This window comes from Protopterus annectens, chromosome 6.part0 (assembly GCF_019279795.1).
Source record: "Protopterus annectens isolate FY-2018-M chromosome 6.part0, PAN1.0, whole genome shotgun sequence".
Taxonomy (NCBI): Eukaryota; Metazoa; Chordata; order Ceratodontiformes; family Protopteridae; genus Protopterus; species Protopterus annectens.
Genome location: NC_056737.1, coordinates 68,296,495 through 68,324,118, shown reverse-complemented (window position 1 = coordinate 68,324,118; position 27,624 = coordinate 68,296,495). Strand labels below are relative to the sequence as shown.

Here is a 27,624-nt window from a genome sequence, read left to right as displayed (position 1 = left end):
CTGTGGAGTTATCTCCATTGTGGAGAGGGATTGTGTATAAAAGGATTTCCATATATCGGGAACAAGAGCCTCGGTGATAGAACAACTGAGGAGGATAGAAACTGAGTAGGTGATAGAACTGGCTGCAGTTTTAAGGAAGTGGGGAGGTAGGTTGTAAGAGGGTGAGCATGGTCCGAGTTTATTCAATTGGGATTTGATAAAGGCAGTGGGAACAGGTTGTAAAGAGAAGGTATTAGTGGAAGATGGACTGGGGGTAAAGGCAGAGTAAAGGCAGTGGGACTATGTTGAGTTAGTCTTTAAATTGTTTCTATGAAGAAATGTTTATTTAAAAGAACAGCAGTCTCTGTGGCAGTATTAAGAGGGGGGTTGGGGGTAGGAGGGGTATTAATGTAGAGGATTTTATTAACAGTGGACCAAAATTTTTTATGTATGTGAGCTACAGTGACTGGAATCGAAGAAGGATTTTTTTTTTTTATCTTTGATGATTAGCTTTTTACACTTATTTCTAAGTTTTGTAATGTTGGAGTAGCATTGGAGTTTTATTTTTGATCCAAATTTTCCAGGCAGCATGCCTTTGATGCATAAAGAGTGTTTGCTTCGTGAGCCAGGGGGCACAGTTTCATTTCACCCAGATTTTTCTGGATGGGGCCATAGTGTTCAGCATGTCAAGAAATATTTTGTTGAATGCAGTTACAGTATTAAGGGGAAGGTTATAAAAGAAGGTCCGGCTGACGCTGGAAAGTATGTTAAATTTGTCTGGGACGAATTGAGTCAGATTACGACATTCTCTATAGAGGTGTTCTTTGAGTGCCTGTTGAGAGTAGACAGGGGAATGGTCACTCAGAGTTAGGAAGAATGCTTTGGTTTTGATAGACAGAAGGGTCAGAAGTGAGGATCCAGTCTATGATAGATCCAGAGGTAGAGTTGCTGTTGGTTCTGGTTGGGGAAGAAATGAGTTGATGGAAACCGTACAGATTGAGGCCAAGAGTAGGGGAAGTGAAGTCCAATCGAGGTTAATGTCACCACGTATAATGGTTTTGTAAGGAATATTTTGGGCGAGCTGAAACTTTTCAAAAAATAGGGATGTTATCACCTGGGGGATATAGATGGATAGGATGGCAATTTTTTTATGGGAGTTAAGATGGCAGTTTACAATGAGGATTTCTGCAGGAGCAAAACTGGATAAAGGAAGTTGAGACTGGAGAGATAGTAAGTTGGTTGGAGTAGAGGATTGCAACACCACCACCTCTCTTTTGTGCTCTGTCTACCCGATAGATGTTGTACACCAAGGGTAAGATTTTGGAGTTAGAGGTGTGAGGCCCTAACCAGGTGTCAGACAGGGTTAAGATATGGGGAGAGTTAAGGTAGTTTTATTTACGATGCTTTGGATGTTCTAAGAGAAAATAGTTAGTCATTTAGAAGGTGGAATTTGGAATTGGGGTAAAGACTGTGGGGGTGAGGCAGAAGGTGAATGTTGTTAGTGGTAGAGGTGGTTGGACCTGGATTGGGATGGATATCTCCATCCAAGAGAAGAGTATCTAAGAAATAAAGCAAAAATGAGAGTAGGTCTACAGTACAGGGAGTTCTAGGCTTAAAACAAGTGGAAAGAGATACGTTTGGATATACGTGGATTGTAAAGAGGTTGGAGGGTAATACTGGAAATAGAGAAGGAGAGATTAGAAGTGAGTGAGGGTTGTTGTGAGGGTAGTGATAGTAAGAGACAGTAGGTGCTGGTGTGATGTAATGAAGTGATGTATGGTAGGCAGAGCTAGAAAGAGGAGGAGGGTTGAGGGGACATATTGAAGAGTTGTAAAGGAACAGCTGAGGAGTAACAGTGAAGGTGTTTTTACTGTTGGAGCAGGGGGAGTTAATAATTTGGATAGGTGGACTGGTAGATGTGTGCAGGAGGTAGTATAGTGTGAAAATTGGCAGGGCAATAAAGTAGGAGGGGGAAGTGGCTGATTGGATAGGAGGGGAAATTGGGTGGTCAAGGGTACTGGACAGAATGTGGTGTGGTAGGGGAGTAGAGAGCATGAATCTAATGAAAGTAGGGAGCAAAGTGAGTGTAGCGAACGGAAAGGGGCTTTTCCCAGAAGGGAGCAGGATGAGATGAAGGAAAAACAAACAATCAAGTAGGTCAGGGGAAGGCTGTGCTTGTAGAGAGGGAAATATAATGCTAATGCCAGACAGGAGACTAAACCAGTATAAGGTTAGGGGTTTTAGTGAAAAAGACCGGTCTTTGTGCTGGTTTTTCACTGTTGTATTTTTAGAAAGAAAAATGCTGTTATTCAGCTAGGTGTTGTCATAAGTGAACCAGCAAATGAAATGAGTATTAAGAGCACCAGAATTAGGTATAGAATATATGCCCCGAATAGGATAAACTCCAGGAGATAAGATAGCTGGACAGCAATCAAATAATTAGGTACTACTGCCACCTAGAGACTAAATGGGGGCATGTTACAGAGGGAGCAGTAATTAAATAGTAACTAAAAGGAGTAAATGCAGAAAAAGGGAAGAGTGCCAGCAAGATAGAGAGAGAGAGAGAGAGAGAGAGAGAGAGAGAGAGAAAGACAGATATTTGGGGGGGGGGGGGCTCAGCGTGTGTGCATGCTACTATCAGTCACCATTGGTACAATAAAAGTAAAATGGTAACAACATAAGGCAAACACATACACTAAACACAGAGAGAGCTTCAAGGTCCATTTCTATGAGTTGAGGGAGGAAGACCGAGTTCGGGCAAGAAGTGGCATGCACACAATGCCGAGAAAAAGAAAGACATTCACAGGAGCATAGAGTTAGACTTAAAAATCTTTTATCCCAGCTATGAAACCTTTGAACATTGTATGCTTTTTTTCTATTTTAAAAAATAGAAAAGGGAAGTGTATCTGTCCATACAGTTGAATCTCTCTCAAGATAGAGACATTCCGTGTCATGACAATATTCTAATAGTGTGTTTGCATCCCTTTCACCAGCAAAAGATTAGCTGCTGACAAATCTTTTATTTTAATTGGTCAAAACCATTTGATCCCCATTTCCAATAAAACAGACTGCAAGTTGGAGGATTTAAAAATCTGTACATTCCCCAAAAAACATGTTTCCAATCACAAGCGGAGCTGGCTCAATCTGCACCCTGTGCTAATACCTTAAGTCAGTGCGACCCCAGTTAGCTTTTCAACTGAAGAGTGAAAAACACTTCCCTGGAATAAAATACATCCTCCCCACAGCTATCTGGAAAAAAAAATCACTTCACTTCCCTGTAATAACCCAATCATTTAAAAATACCTAAAACTACATTATTATACAAAACCACTTTACAATATAACATAACATGTAAGCCAGTGGAGGCTGGTGACTTCAAATCAAAGGGGGGGCTACAGGAGACAGCTGAATGGGTGGGGCTAATGGGAAGGGGTGTGACCAACAAGAAAGGGGCAGAGCCATGCCCACAACCACAAAAACTGGGACTTTAAATACACCGCCCTGGGTACTAAACCATCATTATGACAGTCTAATAAAGACAAAATGAAGTGTAGAAGAAAAAAATATTTCAATGCATTGGCTACATGACTGCTTACTTAATATCTAGATGGAAACAAAAAGGTTGTGAGGCATGAAAAAATAAATTACCTTTTTAATACATTATTGGAATGCCAGTCAAAACCCACGGTGGTGGTGCTGCGGTAGCGTTGTCACCTCACAGCAAGACGCTGTCCAGTTCGATTCTCAGCTAGAGTGTCTACTGCGTGGAGACATGTGTGAATGGGCGTAACTTCACTGAAGGTTGTGCGTCAGGCCTGGCAAGCCGGTGCGTAAAAATCAACTGCCAATCATTAGCAGACCGGAGTTCCGCTGTGGCGACCCCTAACCGGGAAAAGCTGAAAGACACAAACAAACTGGAATGCCAGTCAAAATAAAGTATAAAAAACAAGCAGCACTTAACTCAAACCACTCCTTGCACTGCAGTTCTAATTATAATTTATATTCAGCTTTATAAAAGTACCAAGTAACATGCTGAAAGTATCAATCTCTGCGATACCCCCACTTGTAAAAATGTTTCTTATCCAAAAAAGACCTGCTGCCTGACAACAACTATCTACTTGTTTCATGGGGAAAAACATGATCAAAGTAAAAAATGAACAGCAAACAAGAAACAAGTGCAAGATAAAATTGCTTAAAGGATTACTGCACAGTTTATGGACCACACATGATAGATTGGCATTATGTTTAGTTTATGGGTAAAGCCTGCAAAGACGACTGCAAGTCCCCAACAAATGTAATGAGCTTCTGAAAATACTGTAATCCTGTCCTTTATTACAAATACTGTCATATGCATTTCAATACCAAAGGCTTATACACTATCTAGTTATATAAATATTCTCTGCATGGCAACAACAAAAAGGCTTTCAATGTTGGTAATTCTCTAACAGTATGCTTATTAAAGCTTACTTGCATCTTACACTCTCAGCCAAGCTTACCCGATGGTCATTAAAGCATTGCTACTTAAACACAGAGCAATAGGCACTGCAACAACATGCATTTTCTGAATAAGAAGAAGCATAAATCAGCAGTATAAAAATATGACAGAAAACCAGAACATTTTGCAGAATCAAGAACAGATGAAAAGCCACTGTAGTAGTTATACACTGCATAACTGCTTCTTGCCTTGCTTGGACACATCCAGAGTCGCTACTTGGGGGAGTGGGATGCAACACCTATGTCACAATTTGAAATGTCTCTGGCTGATGGTGATGGCCCTGACACATTTGTCATACCTCTCAGCCTCAGAGCAAGAAATCCGGACAAAACCATAAACAGAAGTGGGACAAATGCCCAAAAATAAGGACAAATTTTAAATATTGTTCTTATAAACTTAAAAAGATACTAGTAGGTATTGCACTAGTATGAATTTTCTGAAGGGTATGAAATCTGAAACTCAAATGTCTGTCACTACTTTCCAACTTCAGTCTTTAATGATTTTCCACTAATTTGCCAGAAAGATTCTGTGTTGGAAAAGATAATCCACTCACTTGAAATCCTACATTTAATGCATCCATGGTCCAAATGAAGGTCCACCAGACCGTTTGGATGGGCAGCTATCACTGAAGCAGCCCTCAGAGGGTTAAAAAGCTGCTGCGACATGGCCACTTTGGAAAGGACTCGATTTAAAACTGTTGTAGTTGCAGGATTGCTAGTGACTGCTGTCTGAGCCAGTTTTAGACTCTGTAGTGTGAGCTGAGTTTGCAGCTAGGCAAGTTGGGGACTGGCATGAGAGGGAAGCAGGGGATTCTGGGTCCTTGCACTGTGTTGGGCGCTGACATATTGTGGAGTCTTATCCAAACATTTGGCTCTACTACAATAAAGAAAAAGGTCAATTAGGCCATGGGAATAGTAAGCAAATGAGATTAGTTGCATTTGTATGGGTATAACATTACTGTACTTGACATGTCTAGAAAATGTGTTGACATGACTGCTAGGTTCAGGGCCTGCTAAGCAACTCACTGTAAAGACAAATTCTTTAAATGAATTCTTTTCAAAGCAGAACAGCAATAGGGGGGAAATATAAAAAAGAAACACAGGAAGATAACTTAATTAACATTACCGAGTCTAATGCTATATAATGCAAAAACACACTAGCAAGTATACATTAAATATAATGAACACCAAAGCAGGTCCTGACATTTCAAATGATTACCCAGATGGGCATAGTTTTTTTCTCAGATATCTGTTTGCATCCGAGTGCTCTTTACCATACAGCAGGTTGTCAAAATACCTGTCTGTTGCATACTGCAACTAATGTGACAAAGTCTAATTCAGATTACTTAGTAGGCATTTCTATACTTAGCTCTTCAACAGTCACCACTTCTCCATTTGTTTGCCTTCCAAACAATCCCCCTTCCGTTCTCTGTATGTCTGAGTAGCTGTCTTTGTTTTTCTTTTGCTTCTTTTGAATGTTTGACCTTTCCACAACCTGAAATATCTTAGAGAAGGTCATATTACTGAAGACAATTTATCAGAAGTTCAAAATATATTTAAACTTAACTAAAAATAAAAAACGAAGCAGGAATTTTGACAGAATGAAAAAAATGGGCTATATAGAATAGGGGGAAAAACTAAAACATTATTTATTGTGAGGGACAAAACCCTCCTTGCAGAGTTATGTACATCCCACCACCCGAAATATACAATCAACTTTAAGACAACTGTGCAATTTGAGAAAAGGACATTTCCCACTACAGTAGCCACCACCCTCACATCAGAAAAAATAACTTGCATATAACTGCAGTACACAAAAGACAATTTAAAACACAACACTAACTTGCTAACAAAATTCATAATTTCATGGCATAATAAAACACAAAACAAATACTCCCAGGCTTACAGTGTGATTAACTCAGCTAAACAGAGCATTCATTTATAAAAAAAATAAATAAATAATCTAAGTGTTGGCAACTATGTTATCACAGACCAAATCAACTACCCTAAAACAAGACAAACTTGAGAAGTTAAAGGTATCAGTCAAAATAGAGATAAGAGAGAGTTTTAACATCCAAATAGTAACAGATGAAAATAATGAAACCCTGAAGGAATACATATTTTTGAAGCTGCAACAATCTGGTTCTAAACTGCAAAGTATTAAAGTCCTAGACATAACAAGACCAGCAAAGCCAACACTAAGGCAAGGAAAGTAAAGGCATTCAGAAGAACCTCAACTCTAATGCAGCCTTGAATAAGGGGTTGCTAGTTTACCAACCAACTGCATTCTTACGGCTAAAATCACGCTATGCCTACATTCAACTTTATTTAAAATAATGAATGCTTTTTATCCTGCAACAAGCTCAAGAGTTGTGCGTGTTTATTACCCACTATCACCCACTTCATGAAGCAGTAGCCGGGAATGCTGACAATGGTGGACCATGTACAATGTTATTATATTACATGTTGACGTACTTAATGCTTATGCATATCTTCAAACTACAGTTTCCAGAATAGTGCCTATAAGGGAAGATGGTACTCCAGTCCACTTAACTACCACCTAATGTTTAAAGAGGGGTTTAAGGAGGGACATCTTTTACAAGTAATTAATGTCACTATCAAGCAGTGAGACAATCAGTGAACAGCAGTTAATAGTACTCGCATTATCTGTGTAAAGGTCGCAACACATACTGCCAGAATTAGCACTGGACACTAGCTCCAATTAAATATAAAGAATGGCAATGGCTTATCTACGCTCCAGTCTGCCACGGTTCAATTCTTAGCTATGTCTTTTTTAAAGCATTTAGCTGTCCTTTTTTAAGAAAATTATTATTAATTTACAATGTTTTACGATGTATACATTTTTAAAGAAAATTTTCATTATACACCGTTTAGCGTACAGAGCTTCAGTTAAAATGCTGAGATATCTTTACTAACTTTTACGTATTCTGAAGTTTTTCAAATCAATCCCCCTTGATTAACTCAGTAAGTTGGTCCCCTGGGCAAAAATACTTCTTTGGCTCCGTCTCAGCTTTCATCTTCCCCAGTGAAGAACCCAGGCACTCAAAGCAAGAGAAATGTGAGCAGTTACTTCTCCCAGTAAGATCATACTTGTCAAATATTTTATTTTGTGTTCAAATGTGTTTTGTTGATGAAGCAATATGAATATGATCCACTGTTACGTACCCTAGACTTTGTGTAGGAACTTCTCTCCATCTGTCACACATTTAGTGTTAGAACATCTGTGAAGCAAACCAGGAACATGAACTGCCTTTTCAGAAGAAACTACAGTGCAAAGGTACACCTGACAGTACCAATCTGGTTATGTGGTTTACTTGCTGTATAAATAGGAAGCTTGTTTATACACAAAATGCATACTGTTTTAGTGCACTTAAGGGGTGTTGCTAAGCCATGTAAGGTGTTATTCCTAAACATAATAGCAAGCACTTTGGTTTGAGATATTTTTAGATTCGAGTTGTTGTAACTCTCATGATCAAACCACGTTCAGTCTTGTAACCTAATGGGACCACACAATTTTACATAATTGAAATAAGTGAACTGGCAGACATTGTTCTGACCACACGCACGGCAATACAATATACAGACCGACATGATCAGAATCAGATATTCATTTATCTTTTCCACTGCTGCGTTCACGTAAGGTAAATAAAAAAAAAAAAAAAAAAAAAAGGATCTCGTGTACACAGAGCCAAGTCCGGCACCTACCTCAGTTTAACTTTTACTTCACTTGTAAAAGGTGACTGTCCATCTGTCTTCTTTATTCCTCTCTGTGACTCTGATTCAAGCCAGCAAGGTAAAGGGCAGAAGCAAGCCGAAAAAAAAAAAAAAAAAAAAAAAAACAAAGTTAAGGTTACGGTATAAAAGGAAGTTGGAACTTCTTCAGTTATTCAACTAACTTTCACCAACGATAGTCCATGGCAGTAGCACAAGTAAATCCAGGTAAGTGCTGTGCTACAGACTACTACCGATTGTTTCTTGCTCTCTTTTTTGAGAAGAGAGTGAGAACCAATAAGTAGCAATCCACCATCCACGTCATGTACGTGACTGCGGACATGGCAGTCTGAACCCTCTTCTATTTACTGTGCAGTTAAAAACGCACAGACGTCTTGGCATCACACTGATGCCTTCTCTCTTATCTGGACTGTTTGTAAAGCAGTCTAGAGTTGCAGAAATGGTCGGATTCATTTGCTAATTTAAATAAATAAATAAATAAATAACGGAACTTGATGAGCATGAGCAGTTCGAGTTCCGGGAATGCGAGTCAGTCAACAAACAAAATATTTTATAATTACATGAAACATGATTTTTTTTTTTTTATTCAAGAATCTTTTTGCTGGTACGGCTGCTTTTTGCTGGGCGGGCTGCAGTCCGATGGCACGAGCCACCACTGATAAGCTACATCATGAAGTCTTTATACAAAGATCAGTAACAAAACTTTAGTTACCTCTTCAGTGTCCTTTTAAAATATTGGCATAAATCACAATCTCTCTCTCTCACACACACACGCACACAAATCTGTTCATTGGTTACAACACTGCTACAAGTCTTACCCACAGAAATACTATTGGCTTAATTTCTACAAGACTTTTTGGTTTTTAACATCACAATGAGAATGGAACCCATTTCCAAGTCAAAGTATGAAGTTCACAAAATTAGTATCGTTTCAATCTTTGATGTTAGCCAAAAGTGCTCTTTACAGCACCTGCAATGTGCCCAGAATTGACTCCTTCGGCAATTCATATGGAGTTACATGTACTGGTTGTTTGTCTTTTCGGCTTTTCCCGGTTAGGGAAGATTTTTATGGTGCCGAGTTGCCAGCCCAACACCCAACCTTCAGCGAAGGCACACCCATTCACGCATGTCTTTCGAAAGCCACTCGACCGCGGGGAGGATATGCAGACTCCACACAGAAAGCACTCCAGCCGAGAACCGAACAGGAGAACCTCTTGCTGCGAGGCAACAACGTTACTGCTGCACCACAGCGGCTTGTGGAGTTACATGTATTGGTAACATATCATAAAAGAAGAATTTACAGTCGTATTTAGAGACACATTGCTCCTACTACTTACTAGTGGAACTGTCTGGGCATCTTCTTCCACACTGCCTGCGTTTCTGCCTGCAAAACCTGGTCTTTTATGACAGTTTCTCTCTGTACATAAAACACTAATCACTGGTGTATCACCTTCTATGATCAATGCTACTTTTCTCTTCTTTTCATGAACTACTATATCTAGTTTTCTTGTCTATTTTTTGAACTGCTGTTAACAAGTGATCCTATGCGATATAAATTTCATCATTCTCTATAATGCTTTGTGGTGTGGCTCGTGTTTCCAATGCATCTCACCTACTTCAACATTGTAATGTTTGCACAATCAATACAACAGTCCTGTCACATTACTATGCCTTTCAGTATATACAGACCTGCTGCCATTAGTGTATCACACCCAGCAACAAGATTTTCAATGGGCTTTGTAAACAAACACATACGTATTCCAATGTCCTGGGCCACCAATATTAACCTTTCGTCTTTTGGTTTAAATTCACCTCTCAACCAGTCTTGTGTTAGATCCTGATCGACATGAAACTGTTCCAGGAGTTCTCTCAACTTGCAACTACATTTATGCATTTTCCACATTTCTTCTAATCCTTCACCTTATATTCTCTCTTTTCTTTTTGACACATTCAGTTGCTGCCTGAATTTTATCTACTTCTGGTTTGATTTCCATTCCCACTTGCCACCGATATGCTTCTGCTAAACTAAGCAGCGAAGCCATCTTAAACTTGTTCACCTCATGTTTTAAAACTTTCACTATGTTTGGATCTTGTGAGGCCAGCATATATGTATGCAGTCCTACAACTGCAAATCTATATCTAAGAAAAATCTTAATGATTGGATGGGAGATAGGAAATTCACCCTGGGGATCACTTCTGTGGCTCTGCTCGACAGTGGCACAGGAAAATAATTTAGGGCCAATAGCCTAGTACCTACCTATGAACCTATAAACAATTTCAGGAGGCCTATAACTCCTTCAGAATGAAGAATATATGATCTTGGTATACACTGATTTTTTTTATAAATCATTTGATAATCATGAAGCATTTTTCTCATTTTCCTGTCCAACTGATCCAGTACCTTTTGGGGCCAGTCACCCCAAAACTATAAGTTAGAACAGGATGAGGAAATTGGTTTATAGCTTGTACTTGGTCGTTTTCAGTATTGATATTAGTCTTCTAAAATATTCCTTACTAAGTTTTATTTGCATTTGTTCATATTTTATTGTTGATCCTTCATCGATTCTCAAATATTTATACACTCCCTCTTGCTCGAGTTCTTTAATATCACAATCCTGCCCCAGAATGACATTTTCTTGGTGTTTCAGTTCCTCATCTGATGAACTATGCAGTTTTAAATCTTCCACAAAAAGAAGATGAAAAGTCTTTACACATTGTTGTTTTCTGGGAGATAAACTGTAGCCATAACCTAATAAGTAGACACCTTAATTGGTTAAGGGCAAGACAAAAGAAATTCTCACTATAATGGCAGATTTCCAAGAAGAGGTACCTACAGCATTACATATACATTCTTATGTTTGGTGCTACACAGCTAGGCTGTGCTTGGTGTTACAGCCCTTCTCTATGTCATGCTGAGTTACAACTGGGTGAAAGTTCAACTGGAAAAAAAAATAACAGGTCAAAATTTCAGTATCCTGAAAGATCTACATTGAAAAAAAAAAAAAAAAAAAAAACACAACAGGCAACAACCGCACCTCCTTTAAACACTTGTATACTACCTCTCCATTCACATAATCATGGAGAAAAAGGCTACACATGACACTCACAGTATGCAAAAACTGTACTGGCAATGATTTTCCATGTCAAACAAGGTGTACAGTACTTGACCATTTTCCTGATTTAAAAATCAGCATCCTTCTCTGTACCAACTGTCTCCTCGAGAATTCAACACAGCAGTTGTCATAATGGTTCAGGTCTTCCACTACCATGCACAAGGTACAAGGTTTGAGCCTGATCTATGGCCAATGCCTGTTTGGAGTCTTCATGTTCTTTCCACTTAATAACATGCCAACTGTTTCTATCTTAAACTCACCAATAAATGGAGTGGTGGGCAGCAGCACAGACTCTACATGGTACCCTATAGCGGGAAGCGTCGTACAGACCAACCGCTCTGGGCATCTACTGTCATGTGCAGTATTCTCAAGGTAGGACAACACAAATCACAGACTATGCACCGTGGCATGGCCAGCCACTTGATGGTATAAAATATGGCTCTTGGTGATTCAGTCAGACTAATGTTACCAAATGGGCATGGGTATTTTGCGGTGATGCTCTGACCTACGTCAAGGCCTCATGGTATGTAGCCACTGTAAAACCCAGCATGCCTGGGGTCAATAAGTTACTCCTCCACACCATCTAAGAGACAAGAAGGAAAGGCAGTGCAGCAAAGCCACTTGGTTTGGGATCCAGAGTTTAGTACTCGGGAGAAGGACAAGATAGAAATTGTTGAGAGAGAGATCCTTCAGAAGGCAGTGAAGAAATGTCATCAGAATTAGTGACAAACTTATGGCAATCAGACTCCAGCCTAATATGGCAGTAGTCATAATCTCAGCCTATGCCCCAAAGCAGGGTTATGATAGCGAAGAGAAGAGTACATTCAGACAGCAGCTGCAGGACCTACTAGATAAAGCTAGACAACATGAATTAGTGTTGAAAATGGGTGACTTGAATGCACATACCGAGAGACAGAAGAGGATACGAGGACTGCCTGGGTCCACGTGGGTGGGAAGACAAAGCCACCATTCTAGACTTCTCTTTGGCAAATGGCTTGATAGTAGCCAACGCACTGTTCAGTAAGAAAAGAGAGATGGTCACGAGATCACATACAACAGTGTGTGTCTGATATGCAACTCAGGTAGACTTCCTCCTAGTAAGGAAAGGGCACTGATATAGAATCACTGATTGCATAGTCACCCCACAGCATAAACCACTGGATGCCATAATCAGCAGCAAACAATGGTTAGGGAAAGCTCCAAGGTCAACACAGACCAGGCTGAAAACCGGGAAATTGACTGGAAAGAAAGTACAACAGTTCAAGGAAATGCTCAGGGCTCTAGGACCCCAAGAGGAGGAGGAAGAAATAGATGGAGCTGAAAAAGAATAGCAGCACCTCAAAACAGCATGTGTGAGGACTGTACAACAGATATATGCAGAGGAAGGTATGGAAATAAGGTACATAAGGAAATCTGGTGGCGGAATGCAAAAATCCAGGTAGTCATCAAATGAATGAAGGGGTGCAGGAAAAAGTGGGAGACAGAAAGACAGACTAGGCTAGGAAGGAATACTGATTGGCTAACAAAGAAGCCAAGAATGGAGGTGCAATAGTAAAGAACAAGGCATCGGACACAGTCTACCAGCTTCTAGAAAGTGACTCAGTGGTGGCACAAAGAAACTATAGCAGATTGCAAGACAAAAACAGAAAGAAAGATGACAGTCAGGCACTCTTCATAACGAATGCCAGCAACAACCTACTCGCCAGTCCACAAGACATCAAAAGCAGATGGAAGGAGTACTTCCAGTAGCTTCTGAATGAAGAAAAAAACACTAAAGCTGTACTGCCCCAGATACAGCATACGATGAGAGAAAAAGAGGAGCCCACCCTAGAAGTAGTAGGAAGACCACTAAGGAAAATGAAGTCAGGGAAAGCAGCAGGCTCAAATGAGGTCACATCAGATATGATAAAGATGCTGTGTGAGACAGGGGAGAAATAGCTCCCGAGAGTTCTGATAGTGTGGAGAGAAAGGCATATCCCAGACAACTGGATAACATGCCAGTGTACAAGAACAAAGAGGATATCCACAACTGGGGGCAGTACAGAGGTATCAAACTCCTGTCACACTGCATGAAAGTTCTGGACAGTGTGACTGAGAAAACAGAGTACTGGAAAATAAGCAGTTCAGATTCAGATCAGTATGCAGCACAACTAATCCGATGTTTGCAGAGAGACAGACAGTTGAGAAGAAGCTAGAGATGAGGAAGAGAGTCCAACTGGGCATTCCTAGACTTGGAGAAAGCTGAGCAGTCCTGCAGTAGTTTGAAGTTCCAGAAACATTGTTAGAATTAGTGCAGGCTATGTACAAGGACCCACTGACTTAAGTGCGAACAGCATTTGGTCTCACAGAGGAGTTCCCAGTGGGAGTGGGTGTGCACCAGGGTTCAGCTCTAAGCCTACTGCTGTTCATACTAGTGATGGACTACGTTAGCAAACAGATTAGAGGGAACAGATCAATCAAGTTACTGTATGCAGACGATGAGGCATTACAAACACACACCAAGCAAAAACTTCAACAAAGGATAGGGGAATGGAATGCAAAACTGAAGGTACATGGAATGAAACTAAATAGAGAAGACTGTGGCAGCAAACTGGGAAAATCAGAAGAAGCTGAGAATAGAGATAGAAGGGAAGACAACTGGAGAGATTGTTCAGAAGAAGCTGAGAATTGAGATAGAAGGGAAGATATCTGGAGGGATGGTTGAGAAGAAGAGAAATCTGAATGAAGAGGTCAAAGCTAGAATCAGAGGAGCTACATCCAACTGGCACAGTGTGTCAGGTGAAGTGTATGACAGAAAAATGCCAAAAAAAAAAGCTGAAAAGTAAGGTGTACAAAACAGTGGTGCAACCAGTACTTCTTTATGGTACAGAAACCTGGACAGTAAAGGCACAGCAGATGAGAAAGCTAAAGGTGATGGAAATGAAGTGCCCGAGAAGGGCTGTAGGACACACACTGTAGGACAGACGAATACATGAAGACAAGAGCAGAAGCCAAAGTAGCTTCAATTGCAGAAAAGATCAGGGAACAGATTATGGTAGTTTGGGCACATGTGCAGAAAAGCAGAAGACAATCTGGTTAAGAAGATTTGGGAAAGACGTCAAGAGAAAACAAGGGCATCCTGCAAAGAAGTAGATGGTTGTATGACAGAAGTGTTGAAGAAGGAGAGTGGCATTAAACAGACAGAGATGTCAACAGGTCACCCTGCCCCATACAGAAAATGGAAAAAGGGGGCTGATAATGATGAAGATTCCAGTCCTACTTCCTGCCCACTACACCATCCACTTACTAGTTGTAACAAATAACTAACAGTACAACAAATCTGGAAACTGCAACTTCTGTAAAGGGTATGTCACCCTTCAGCTACATGCATGTAGCAAGTAACTACATAAAGCATTTGTAAAATCTGCAACCACTGAACACGTCACCAACCTCCACTACTCAATGTAAAACTGCATAGAACTGCAAGTAAAAGAAACACCTGAAACAACTTCACAATTTCTACAATGTTTTTGCAAGTAAACTATCTTAGGATTGGTATGGGTTAATGACATGGCAGACAGCACATTAAATACCTGCCTTTCCAGCAACTTGTCATTCAAGTGTTTCCTGCTCCTAATATGGGCAAACCTTTAGGCAAAGTCCCAGTTTTCATAAATGCTCCTTTTTTAGCTGGTACCTGCATGTTGAAAAAAAGTGTATCCTGCCTCATACATTTGACCTTACCATCATTTACAACACACCTGCTGTCAGAGAACATTTAGAAGCACTCTTATCAAGCACCTAAATTCAATAATCATCTCACCCACCTCCACGCAACTTTATTTACACTTGCAATTGGGTAGGTTAACTGGTCCAAAGATCCTTTTCAGTTTTGATCCAAGCTTAACTGGAGAAAGTGTAGAAAACAGTCCATAACATGCAATGAGTTATACAACATAAATTCGGTGCAGTGGAACGATGATGCAAGCAGTTAGCAAAATACATTTATTAGTTCACGTTCCAATGAAAGAAGGAGACTATTAAGGACACTAGACCACACATTGTCAGTATATGCAAAATATCGAAATGTTTCTAATGCAGGCATATCCCAGATCCATACATTTGGTTGTATGGATCTGGTATATGCCTGCATTAGAGGTTAGGTTATCAGGAGAACATATGCAATTAATGTGATATCTAGCGCTCTTACAAGTCAGCGGATATAAAACCAACTATATACTGCTGGAGAGCTGAAACCACCAGGGATATTATCTGCATCATTACAGTACTCGTGCTTCTGAGTGTGTACGGAGAACTTAAACAAATTATTGTTATTTTCACTAGTAAAAGTATGAAACAGGTTTATCCCTCTTGATGCACCTGCGTTTCCCCATCGGGCCTGGGCAGTGATCCTACGTAACAGGCCAGCCGTCTGCCTCGCCGTTTCAGCCGAGCCTCGCCCGTTGCCGCCACGCTTCAGCTCGGCCAAGAACGTCTCAATCCGGTCTGAAAGCTCCGTTTCTTTATCAACCCCGGGCGACATGATCTCTCTTATTACTCCTTCCTGGAATGAGGGGAAGTAAGCCGTAAACGGACCATTTCCGGGAACCAAATATTCCTCCTAGTGTAAACTTGTGGATTATTTCACTTTCCTTTTCTCTATACCCGGACAGTGCAAACTTAAGTAGTGGAAAGGCAGCGTTAAGTACCTCTCAACTGTCTTCAATTTTTTGAATTGATTTTAGCTCTGTCTCTCTTAATCCTTTCTAGGACCGTTGGCTTTTGGAGAAAAAGATGGTTAATTACACTTAATAAATAATGACAATAATTGTCATTAGAGCTATAGATTTCTTTTACTTCGGAAAATGTAAACTAATTCACATTCTCTTATGTTGTCAGTGTTGCAAGTTAATAGTCCCCATTTGTCTCTTGAGTGTTTGAGAGCAATGGATACATGCATACACACGCACACATTTATATATGACCATGACTGTGATGTGAGTCAGTGTCTGTGTATCCAATACAAGGTTTCTCTAGTACATTTTTCATAAAGCTATTTTCAAGTTTTGTTGTTTGGCCGACATTTATTTTTACGTATCTTGGTAATTGTCACAGTAATAGTAAGTTGAGCAGGGTTGACTGGGTGTTATCTTTACACATACCCAAAGTGGGGCATATTTTACAGAAACGGTAATCTTGTAGGACAAACAATACCCATAGCCAGGAGGAAAACAAGACTTCACTTCTTCTTCTTCTTTCGGCTGCTCCCATTAGGGGTCGCCACAGCAGATCAACTGTTTCCATTTCTTCCTGTCCTCTGCATCTTGCTCTGTCACACCAACCACCTGCATGTCCTCTCTCAGAGTCACCACATCCATAAACCTTATCTTAGGCCTTCCTCTTTTCCTGTTACCTGGCGGCTTCATCCTTAGCATCTTTTTCCCAATATACTCTGCGTCCCTCCTCAGCACATGTCCAAACCAATGTAATCTTGCCTCTCTGGCTTCGTCTCCAAACCTTCCAACCTGGGCTAACCCTCTAATATACTTATTCCTAATCCTGTCCATCCTCGTCACACCCATTGCAAATCTTAACATCTTCAACTCTGCTACGTCAAGCTCTGATTCATTTTGTCAACGCCACCCATATAACATAGCTGGTCTCACTACCCTCTTGTAGACCTTCCCTTTCACTCTTACTGGTACTCGTCTGTCACAAATCACTCCTGACACTCTTCTCCACCCACTCCATCCTGCCTGTACTCTCTTCTTCACCTCTCTTCCACACTCACCATTACTCTGAACTGTTGATCCCAAGTACTTAAACTCATCCACCTTCGCCACCTCTACTCCCTGCATCCTCACCATTCCTTTATCCTCCCTCTCATTTACACACATATATTCTGTCTTAGTCCTGCTGACCTTCATTCCTCTTCTCTCTAGAGCATATCTCCACCTCTCCAGAGTCTCCTCCACCTGTTCCCTACTCTCACTGCAGATCACAATGTCATCTGCGAACATCATAGTCCACGGGGACTCCTGTCTGATCTCATCTGTCAACCTGTCCATCACCATTGCAAATAAGAAAGGGCACAGAGCTGATCTTTGATGTAATCCCACCTCCACCTTAAATGCATCTGTCACTCCCACTGCATACCTCACCACTGTCACACTACCCTCGTACATATCCTGTACCACTCTTGCATACTTTTCTGACACTCCCGACTTCGTCATACAATACCACAACTCCTCTCTAGGCACCCTGTCATATGTTTTCTCTAAATCCACAAAGACACAATGCAACTCCTTCTGACCTTCTCTGTACTTCTCCATCAACACTCTCAGAGCAAACATCTCATCTGTAGTGCTCTTTCCTGGCATGAAACCATACTGCTGATCACTAATCATCACCTCCCTTCTTAACCTAGCTTCCACACCTCTTTCCCATAACTTCATGCTGTGACTGATCAGTTTAATCCCTCTGTATTACTACAGCTCTGCACTTCACCCTTATTCTTAAAAATCTGTACCAAAACACTTTTTCTCCATTCCTGAGGCATCCTCTCACTTTCCAAGATTTCATTAAAGAATCTAGTTAAAAACTTCACTGCCATTTCACCTAAACACCTCCATGCTTCCACAGGTATGTCATCTGGACCAACAGCCTTTCCGCTCTTCATCCTCTTCATAGCTATCCTTACATCCTCCTTGCTAATCCACTGCACTTCATGATTCACTATCCGCACATCGTCCAACTTCTCTCCTTCTCATTCTCTTCATTCATCAACCCCTCAAAGTACTCTTTCCATCTGCTCAACACACTCTCCTCGCTTGTGAGTGTTTCCCTCATTATCCTTTATCACCCTTACCTGCTGCACATCTTTACTAGCTCGGTCCCTCTTTCTAGCCAATCGGTACAGGTCCTTTTCTCCCTCCTTAGTGTCCAACCTTTTATACAACTCTTCATACACCTTATCCTTAGCCTTCACCATCTCTCTCTTTGCCATGCACCTCATCTCTTTATACTCTTGTCTACTTTCTTCATCTCTTTGACAATCCCACTTCTTCTTCGCCAACCTCTTTCTCTGTATACTCTCCTGTACTTCTTCATTCCACCACCAGGTCTCCTTGTCCTCCTTCCACTTTCCAGATGTCACACCAAGCACCTTTCTAGCCATCTCTCTTACTAGCTCTGCTGTAGTTACCCAGCTATTTGGTAACTCTTCACTGCCACGCAGTGCCTGTCTTAACTCTTCCCTGAACATCACCTCACAATTACCCTTTGACTTCACTATTTTGCCAAAATTAGGGGTAATTATAGAGGAACACCTGAAATTTGGCTTACACATACATCATTATATCAGCAAAACTCACCAAAAGCTAGGAATCCTCTATAGGCTTTAATACTTCCTTAGCCCCTCCACAAAATGTGCCCTTGCTTCCACTTACCTACTACCCTCTCTCTTGTATATGGTGTCCATCTACTTACTAACCTCCGATCTCCCTAAAAGCTAAACTTGAGAAATGTTATAACAAAATCACCAAGTTCACTACAAACACCAAACACTCTACCCATCAGTGTACCTCTCTACACTCTCTGAACTGGCTAGAACTACCACAATACCTCTCTTATCTGCAGTTAGCAACAGCACACAAAATAATATTTAAACCATCGGACAGTCCTGCTATATATTTAGTTACTACCAGCCAAGCAGGGCTCAGATCCAAGAATCACCAGCTGCCCAGCTTTACTCTTGCTCTGTAGCTAAAAATTGCAATGCTGTACTATTAACTATTAGAACTACTCAGAATCTTGCCTCTTTCAAAACTTTTCTAAGACATTATATATCTTCTGTCTGGAATTGCACCTGCACCATGTCTCCACCTTTCAAAACCTAACTGCCTTTGCTTAATGCTGACATTGATGTTTTTATATCTGTTATCTAATAATGCCAGGTGAAAGCCTCAGTATTCTAATGCTAGAAACATTTATGTAATGTTAATCTCTTTAATTTAGTTGTTCTCTATTTGTCAATTTGTGGTTTACCAGTAATTCATTTAATTGTTAACTGTGTTACCTTTGTTGTATATACTCTTGAAATTTATTCACATTGTATGTATTCACTTCTACGTTCATGTTATTATGGAGCTTTTCTCCGTGGGCCTGCACTGAAAATGGGCTCATAACCACCCAGTGGACTATCTCGGTAAACAAATGCAAATAAATAAATGCTCATTCTTTTGGAATTAAGAGTTGTTTATGCTGTTTCATATAATATTTTCAGGTATCGTATGCAAATATTTGTTTTATGCGGTATGAATGAACTTAGGAAATAATTTTGCCCTGGAATCTCAGGATATTTGCTATTTTTCATGTTGTGTCTCATGACACAGCTGTCCAAATGAGGACTGTCCTACTAAAGAGGGACATGTGGTACTAGACCAGACTTCTGTATCACTAGCAATGGTCACCATGTCATCCTGTGGGATTCATAGCTGCTGTCTGACAAGCTGAAAGGCAATGATCCTTCTAACCTGACCTCAGTCTTCTCCAGGATCTCTTCTCACAGGTTCGTGCCTGGTACCAGAGCTCTACATGTAGAGTTGCCCCCCACCACCCAATACACACAATCTGTCTGATTAATCCATGGCATCTTGTAAACTGCCTTTTCTTTTTGTAAAGTAACACTGAGATAATATATCGGAACCAATAATTTGTTGCTACCATAGCTCTCAACAATATTCCAGCATTTGAGCAAATTACATGCTCTAACTGTTCTGTTATTTACATCTTAGGCAGGATTTGGTCTAACTAAGGTTGTAAGTCTGAACATTCCTTACTGCCAAAGCAAACTGCTTACCCCCCCCCCCTTCTCCTACCAGAAAAAAAAAAAACAACCTTCAGCATAACTTGAGAGCTTCAGCTCTATATTCTTCACTTCAGTGAAGTTGTAAGCCTGAATGTTTCCTACTCCCAAAGCAAGCTACTACCCCCCCTTCTCCTACCAGGAAAAAAAAAAAACAAACAAAAAAAAAAAAACTTCAGCTCAATATTCTTCACCTCAGTGAAGTTGTAAGCCTGAACATTCCCACCTGCCAAAGCAAGCTACTACCCCCCCTTCTCCTACCATGAAAAAAAAAATGACCTTCAGCATAACCTGAGAGCTTCAGCTCTATATTCTTCACCTCAGTGAAGTATGTGTTGTAACTAATTATTTCCTGCTGTATTTTTAATTTATTTTCTTTGTAAGGCCATAGCACACCCCTGTACCAGACCTCTGCCCCCTCTACTTAGATACTCTAGTGACCTCCCTGGCTTCTCTGACTGCTTTTTGCCACTCATGTATTCTCTTCAGTGAGGAGTCCTCACTAACTTCTCTTACTGTCTCTCTACCCAGTTACTTTCCTATCCCTGCAATCTTCACCTCCTGATCCTCCTAACTCCCAGTCAGCCTTCTCACTCCCACACACTCAATCTCACCCCTTAAACCTGCTCTGCTGTACCTGGCAGCCCAATCTCTCACTCACCCACTCACTCTCCTCTCCAGAACTTTGCAACATTTCCAGCCTACCCTGCTGCACCACCCACCCTCACTTCAATTACCTTTATACCTATCCTCCACATCCCTCCACTCCAAACCCCCACTTCCTGCTCACTCTGTTCTATCAAAAAAGTGTCCTACCTGAACCCCTCCCCCTTCTGCAGACCAGCTTCACTCCACCTCTCCTACACTTACTACCCCCTATAACCCCTGGCCCATCATAACCTCTTCCTCCCTCCTCCTCCCCTACCCCACATACCTACTATATAACTATACTATATACTATATATTCATAATCCCATCTTCCTCACCTCAGTCTCTCTTAAGTACACTCTCTCTCCTTCACTCCATCTCTAAACTCTGTTCCCTCTCTCACACTATATTACACTCACCACCATGGCCTCTACTGCTCCCCCTGCTCACTTCTCCTAATCATATTTTCCTCCCTTCTACTACTTGCCCTTAATCTAACCTCTCTCCACACTCATCTCATCCTGCTCCCTTGCTCTCCAACTTCCTCTTACTACCCAACACACTTCAACACACACTACTCTTTCCCCATTGCACCCTCACTCTTTTCCTCATCTGAATTCAGTCTCCCAAAAATCAAACTGCCTCCCACAACTCACACACCCATCAAATTAAAACAGAAACTAATCACCCCTTACTCACTAACATCCCATCTCCCTCACTCTATCAATACTCTCCTACTATCTGGTGATATTCACCCCAACCCAGGCCCTCAAGTCATGCATATAGCCCCTTCCACTTCCCCACATACTCCACTGAACACTCTCAACTCTCCTTCCAAACTAGAACAGATTCTCAACTGGCTATCTGACCACATCCCCAATGAAACCATCATGTTAATATCAATTGGCTTAATCTAACTAGTGACACCCCTACCACCAGCATCAACCTATATGGTTTCACCCAACCCATTTCCTCTCCCACATACCACAACAAACCCACCAACTCTTGCTCCATCATTGACAAGATCCTTGTAACCAATTCCAGCCTCTATCTTCAAACTGAAACACTACCCAACACCATCAGTGATCATTGCCCAATGTGTACTCTCCGTCTCTCCCCCCACATCCCCAAACCCCACAAATGAATTCAATGCTGGAAACTGTCCATGTTCAACATTGACATATTCAATGACACTCTCTCTAAAATAAACTGGAGCACCCTCCTTACATTACCCCTTGACAATGCTATTTCATTCTTTAATTCCACCTTCGTTAACATACTCAACTCCCTTGCCCCTCCACGTACTGTAAGAGTCAAAGCCCACAACTCCCCCTGGCTCACAAACTCAACCTGGACTCTTATTCAAAAAAGAGACACTGCCTGGAAACTTTGGTTAAAACCAAATCTCCCTCCCATTTCAAAACCTACAGGGAAGTCCGAAGTCTCACCAAAATACATATTAATCACGATAAAAAGAATTTCTACCACCAACCTCAGTCCACATAATCCAGAAACCCTAAAAAATTCTGGAACACCATCAACCAAATTCTCCACCCAGGAAATCCATCTACTCCCAACCCTTTCCCCAACAACTCACCCCTTGAAACTGCCACTACCTTTAATTCCTATTTCATCGATACCATAAGTCAGCTAATGCAAACTTCTCTCCCACCCCAACCAACACACTCTACAACACCCCCTCTACATAACACCCTCTTCTCTCTAACAACTGTCCCTGAAAGCTACATTAAAAAACTACTCCTCGCTGCACCATCCGTAGCATTCCCAGTTTCCATCCTAATCAACCACTCCATCACTGAATCTACTGTTCCAACTGTTTGGAAAACATTCTATACAATACCTATAGACAAAGGTGGCAATTCCTTGGAACTCTCAAACTTTCGACCTTTTGCCATACTTTCTCCCCTCTCCAAAATTCTTGAATACTGTGTACACAAACAAATCATGGACCACCTCCTACAAGGCTACCTGATCACCCCTACGCAACATGGCTTTCGCCCGCACCACAGCACCTCCACTGCTCTCATCTTCTTCACCAATACAATCTCCCTAACCAGAGATAACAAAAAACTCATTTCATGCCTAATCTTAGATTTGTCCAAAGCCTTTGACACTGTCTGTTGTCTAGTCCTTCTCTCAAAACTCTCTCAACTTAGCCTCTCCTCAGCAACTATATCCTGGTTTAGCAGCTACATCTCATATCAGCACCAATCTGTCAAATGACTCTCTGCCCTCTCCCCCTTCCTCCCCATCAAAACAGGTGTCCCACAGGGATCCATCCTTGGACCTCTCCTTTTTAACATCTTTACCAATGAACTCCACAAATCCTGTCCCCAGTCATCCCTCATACAGTACGCTGATGACTCTACCATTATATCCATAGCTGGCAACCCAACTGAACTATTAACCCTCACACAAACATCATTTAACCTCACTGAAACCTGGCTAACAAAACATCAGCTCATACTCAACCCCAAAAAAGCAAAACTCTTACTCTTTCTCCCAAAATCCCACTTTCATCTTAAATCCTCTTTCTCCATCTCCTCACTCAACAACACCTTAATTGCTCCAGAAACCCATATGAAGCTCCTTGGAGTAATCATAGATGACCAGCTGAAATTTGATCTTCACATTCACCACTGCATTACGAAAACCCACCAAAAGCTTGGTCTCCTTTACAGAAACAATAAATTCCTCACCCCTGAATCCAGAATAACACTAGCCAACACCTAGCTCCTTCCCAACTTCTTCTATACCTCACAAATCTTTACTAACCTCCAGTCTACACTACTCTCCAAACTTGAATCCACCCGTAACAAAGTGGCCAAATTTGCTGATAACATGCCATCCAAACCTCACCACTGTCTGTCCCTCAAGTCACTTCACTGGCTAGAGTTTCCAAACCACCTAAAACATACCTAACTCCTCATTATCCATTCCATTCTCAGTAAACCTTCCTCCTGTCCAAGTCTTTCCTCACTAGTCTCACTCTATACCCCCACCCAATCTCTTAGGAGCACTGATCAATGCCTGCTGCAATTTTACAAACCAAACAAAATAGAACTTATACAGCTACTCTCCAGACATCCTCTGAAACAAACTTCCCCTAACTTTAACCAGTATACCCCAGACCCACACATTCAAGATCTCTCTCAAACATTACCTAACCTCCTATCAGTAAGCTAATAATCTTTCCTGTCTCTCTACAGGCTACCCAACTATCCATATTTGGACCCACATTATGCTAACTATATATCCTAACATCTCACATCATCTCTCAACACTAACTCCTCCTACCACCCTCCCCAAAACCCTTGTAGCTTGTTCTATCACCTACTGCTACCCATCTAGAATGTGATAATCTTATAACATTATCTCTTGCTTTGAGTGTATGTTCACTTTCATAAGAATCTGACTAGCTTTATTTGTGATTAACTCTTGCTTGCCTCTACTGTTGTAAATGCATCTGACAATCGATTCTCATTGTACTGCATATTTACTGAACTTTGTAATAATCTATTTTTTTGTACACTGGAGCTTTTCTCCCCAAGCATCTGCTGAAAAAGGGCTCTGTCCCAGTCGGACTATCCCGGTCAACAAATGTCAAATAAAAATAAAAATAAATAAAAAAATGTGTAATAACACTATCTCTCATAATATGAACAAATGGGCAAAATGTGGATCACTTACCAATATCTTACTAGCAATTTCACTTGGAAGATCACACGATGGTTAAAATATGTTATTATATATTTATAAAATGTTCTTTTGATGACTTAATATGATTCAGTATTATTTACCATAGCACAGTTAAAAAGAATTCTTAGCACAGAATGTATAGCTGACCCATTCAATGTGGAACTGAGGGGAACATGGAATTTTTAAGAGTCAAAATGAGGAATCTGCTTCATAATGAGGTACACTTGAGAGGTATGGTTGCTACCTTTAAAAGAAAAGAACAGATTCACAGTTTGCAAGCTGTCAGCCTATTCTGAGCTACCTACAAGTTGTCAACTGCCTCTTCCACCCCACCCATCCAACAGTTCTGCCTATGAGATGCTCATGGGGTACTTGCACAAGGTGCCAAGATCTCTATAACTGAATCCTCTCAACATGAATGAACAGTGGATGAATTCCAAGATCCTCTAAGATTGTCAAACTCGTCACTCTCTCAAGGAGAGTAAGGCCAGCTACCCTACAAGGAAAACACAGTTTCTGCTGCTTGTATCCATGACACCATCTTTTCAATCATTACCGAAAGGTTTTGAGTGTAGGTGAGGAAGTACAGTACAGTAGTAAACTGAGAAATTTGTCCTAGGAGTAAGTTCTTTGCTTCATTACCAAAGTCTGGTACAGTGCCTGCAATACTGTCCATGATTCTCAATCACTCTCACAATCAATTTTTACCTATTACAAAAACCTTTAATTGAAATAATAATAATAAAACCAAAACATATATAAAATATCTTCACTCAAGAACAAATAAGGTATTTAACCTCCACATGAGATATCTGCTCCCCATCTCCAAATGTGGAAGACAGTCCATTGTTTTCCAGTAGAGAGTCATGATTTCTGATTTGGGTAGGGGGTGCGGTTTTCTTGCTAGCCACTTCACACTCATCAGCGAATTACTCCAGTGCATGCAGATCACAGTCACTTAGGGTTAAGAGGGCAACATGATCTATAAACAACAAAGATGCAGCCCTCACATCACCAGGCAGGATACTATCCAAACCTTGGATGCATCTTGATTGTCTATCCATGAAAATGAACAGCTGAAGGTGAGACAAGGCACACCCTTAACAGATTTCCATGCACATCTTAAATTAATGCCGAGAATATGGACACAACCCTCATGCTTCTAATTCAGCAACCAAATGACATGTAGTAGTAGCCCTGGGACCCCACACTGTTATCCATCCATAAGACATTTCAGGTACTGTATATGCTTTCACCAAGTGAAGAAAATGCATATAGATAGTATTGCAAACTACCAAGACAAGGAGATCATCCACTTTTCCCTTGTTAGAATGAAAGTTGCATTGCTCCTTCTGAATCAAGGGATCAAGTATTGAATGATGTCTACTTTCCAGCACATTGGCATATGCTTTTCAATGACTGTTGAGGACTGTGGGAGTGTGCTATCACTAAAACTGGAAACTACCTTCTTGTACCCCTTTTTTGAAAAGGGGGACCACTACCCCCGTTTGCCAGTCTAGAGGTACTGTCCCAACTTTCCATGCAACACTGAAAAGCCATGTCAACTATGATACCCTAACAACATCTGGCAAAAGCCATGTCAGCCATGACAACCAACCAATGCCTGTTACCTTCGGCATTTCTGTCCAGATTCAATCTGCTTTTGTGGCCTTACTACAGTCCAAATGTTTAAATCACTGCATCTACCAAAATGGATCCAATTCCATCATCTGGGTCTCGCACTACCTTCTCAGAAGAAGATCACATGTCCACAGAAATCAGTAGTTCCCCAAACTGTTCCTTCCACATCTCAACAACGTCCCCAGCTGAGATCTGAATTTTTCGATCATTTTTGAGACTACCCCAGGCAATACTCCACCTACCCATCTTTAATCAATGAATAGTTTATCAGAACCTTTTTGTGACAACATGAAAGTCATTATTTGTGGTCAATCCAAGCTCCTGTTACATCCAGACCTTCACTTTGGTGACTGCTGCAGCTTTTCTGGCTTGTCTGTAGCTATTAGTCAGATGAAAACACCGCCTGCCAGCATAACATAAAAAGGTCTCCATCTTTAACCCAGTGGTTTCCCTCACCTCTGGTGTTCACCAGGTTACTACCATGACAAGCACTGACCACCTTTTGGTCACAGCAAAGCTACTCGCTACTGCACCAATAACTGAAACTTTGAGCAAGGTTCATTCAAACTGCACATCCCCCATCACTTGCAGGGGTGCAGTAAAAGCTCTTCAGGTGGGACTTCTACTCATCATACACAGAAGCATCAGTTAAGTATTTCTAGGACACCCTCACTACATGTTTTATTTTACTGGGTCTACACCATTGTTTCCTTGGCTATCTGACCTAATTCACTATCATTTGGTAGCTCAGCCTTTCCCTTGATCTGAGTGTCCAAACATATAGTCTCAGATCTGAAGGCATTATTACAAAGTCAAACATTGAGGTTTGGCTCAAGGTGTTCTGGTGCCAGATAAACTTATGAGCATCCCTGTGTTCCAACATGTTATTTGTTATGAACATTCTATGATGAGGACATAAGCCCAAAAATAATTCACTCAGGTATGTAAGAGGTAAGCCCTTCCTCCCGATCACACTCCTACTGGCATAGCCATCCTTCCCCAAATAAGCACAAAGTCTCCCAGTAGATCTACAGAATCCATAAGGCAGCACTCCTTTGAACAATTCATCCATAATCTCCAAGAAAGCTGAATACTTTGAACAGCTATTTAGTGCGTATGCACAACTGACAGTCTCCCTTATGCAACTCACAGTCAAGTTGAAGTGACCTGCTTATTTACCAACTTATGGTACCAACCCATTCTAGATGAACAGTACCCATCTGGGGTTTATGAGTATGAGTATCCCCATACGTGCTTGAGGCATCTGCTGAGAGTCAACTCCATAATAGCAGAAAGATACTATAGAGAAATCTGGTTTCAGAGCCAATTCTACATGTAGAAGAAAGACCAACCAAATCTAGCTTTTACTTTCCAACCCACACACAGACCAACTCTCACAAGTGATATTTCATATCCATAGACCCAGTTTCC

At 41.0% G+C, this 27,624-nt stretch overlaps 1 protein-coding gene across 1 annotated transcript in view; it reads right to left on the bottom strand.

Annotated features, from left to right (window-relative positions):
- LOC122804166 (translation initiation factor eIF-2B subunit beta-like) overlaps positions 1–16,016 on the bottom strand; it is a 34,398-nt gene extending 18,382 nt beyond the window's left edge. Inside the window, exon 1 of the mRNA XM_044073856.1 lies at positions 15,699–16,016. Coding sequence (XP_043929791.1) covers positions 15,699–15,861 — 163 coding nt within the window. The 5' untranslated portion in view covers positions 15,862–16,016. The remainder of the gene's footprint in view (positions 1–15,698) is intronic.
- Positions 16,017–27,624: the final 11,608 nt, after the last annotated feature.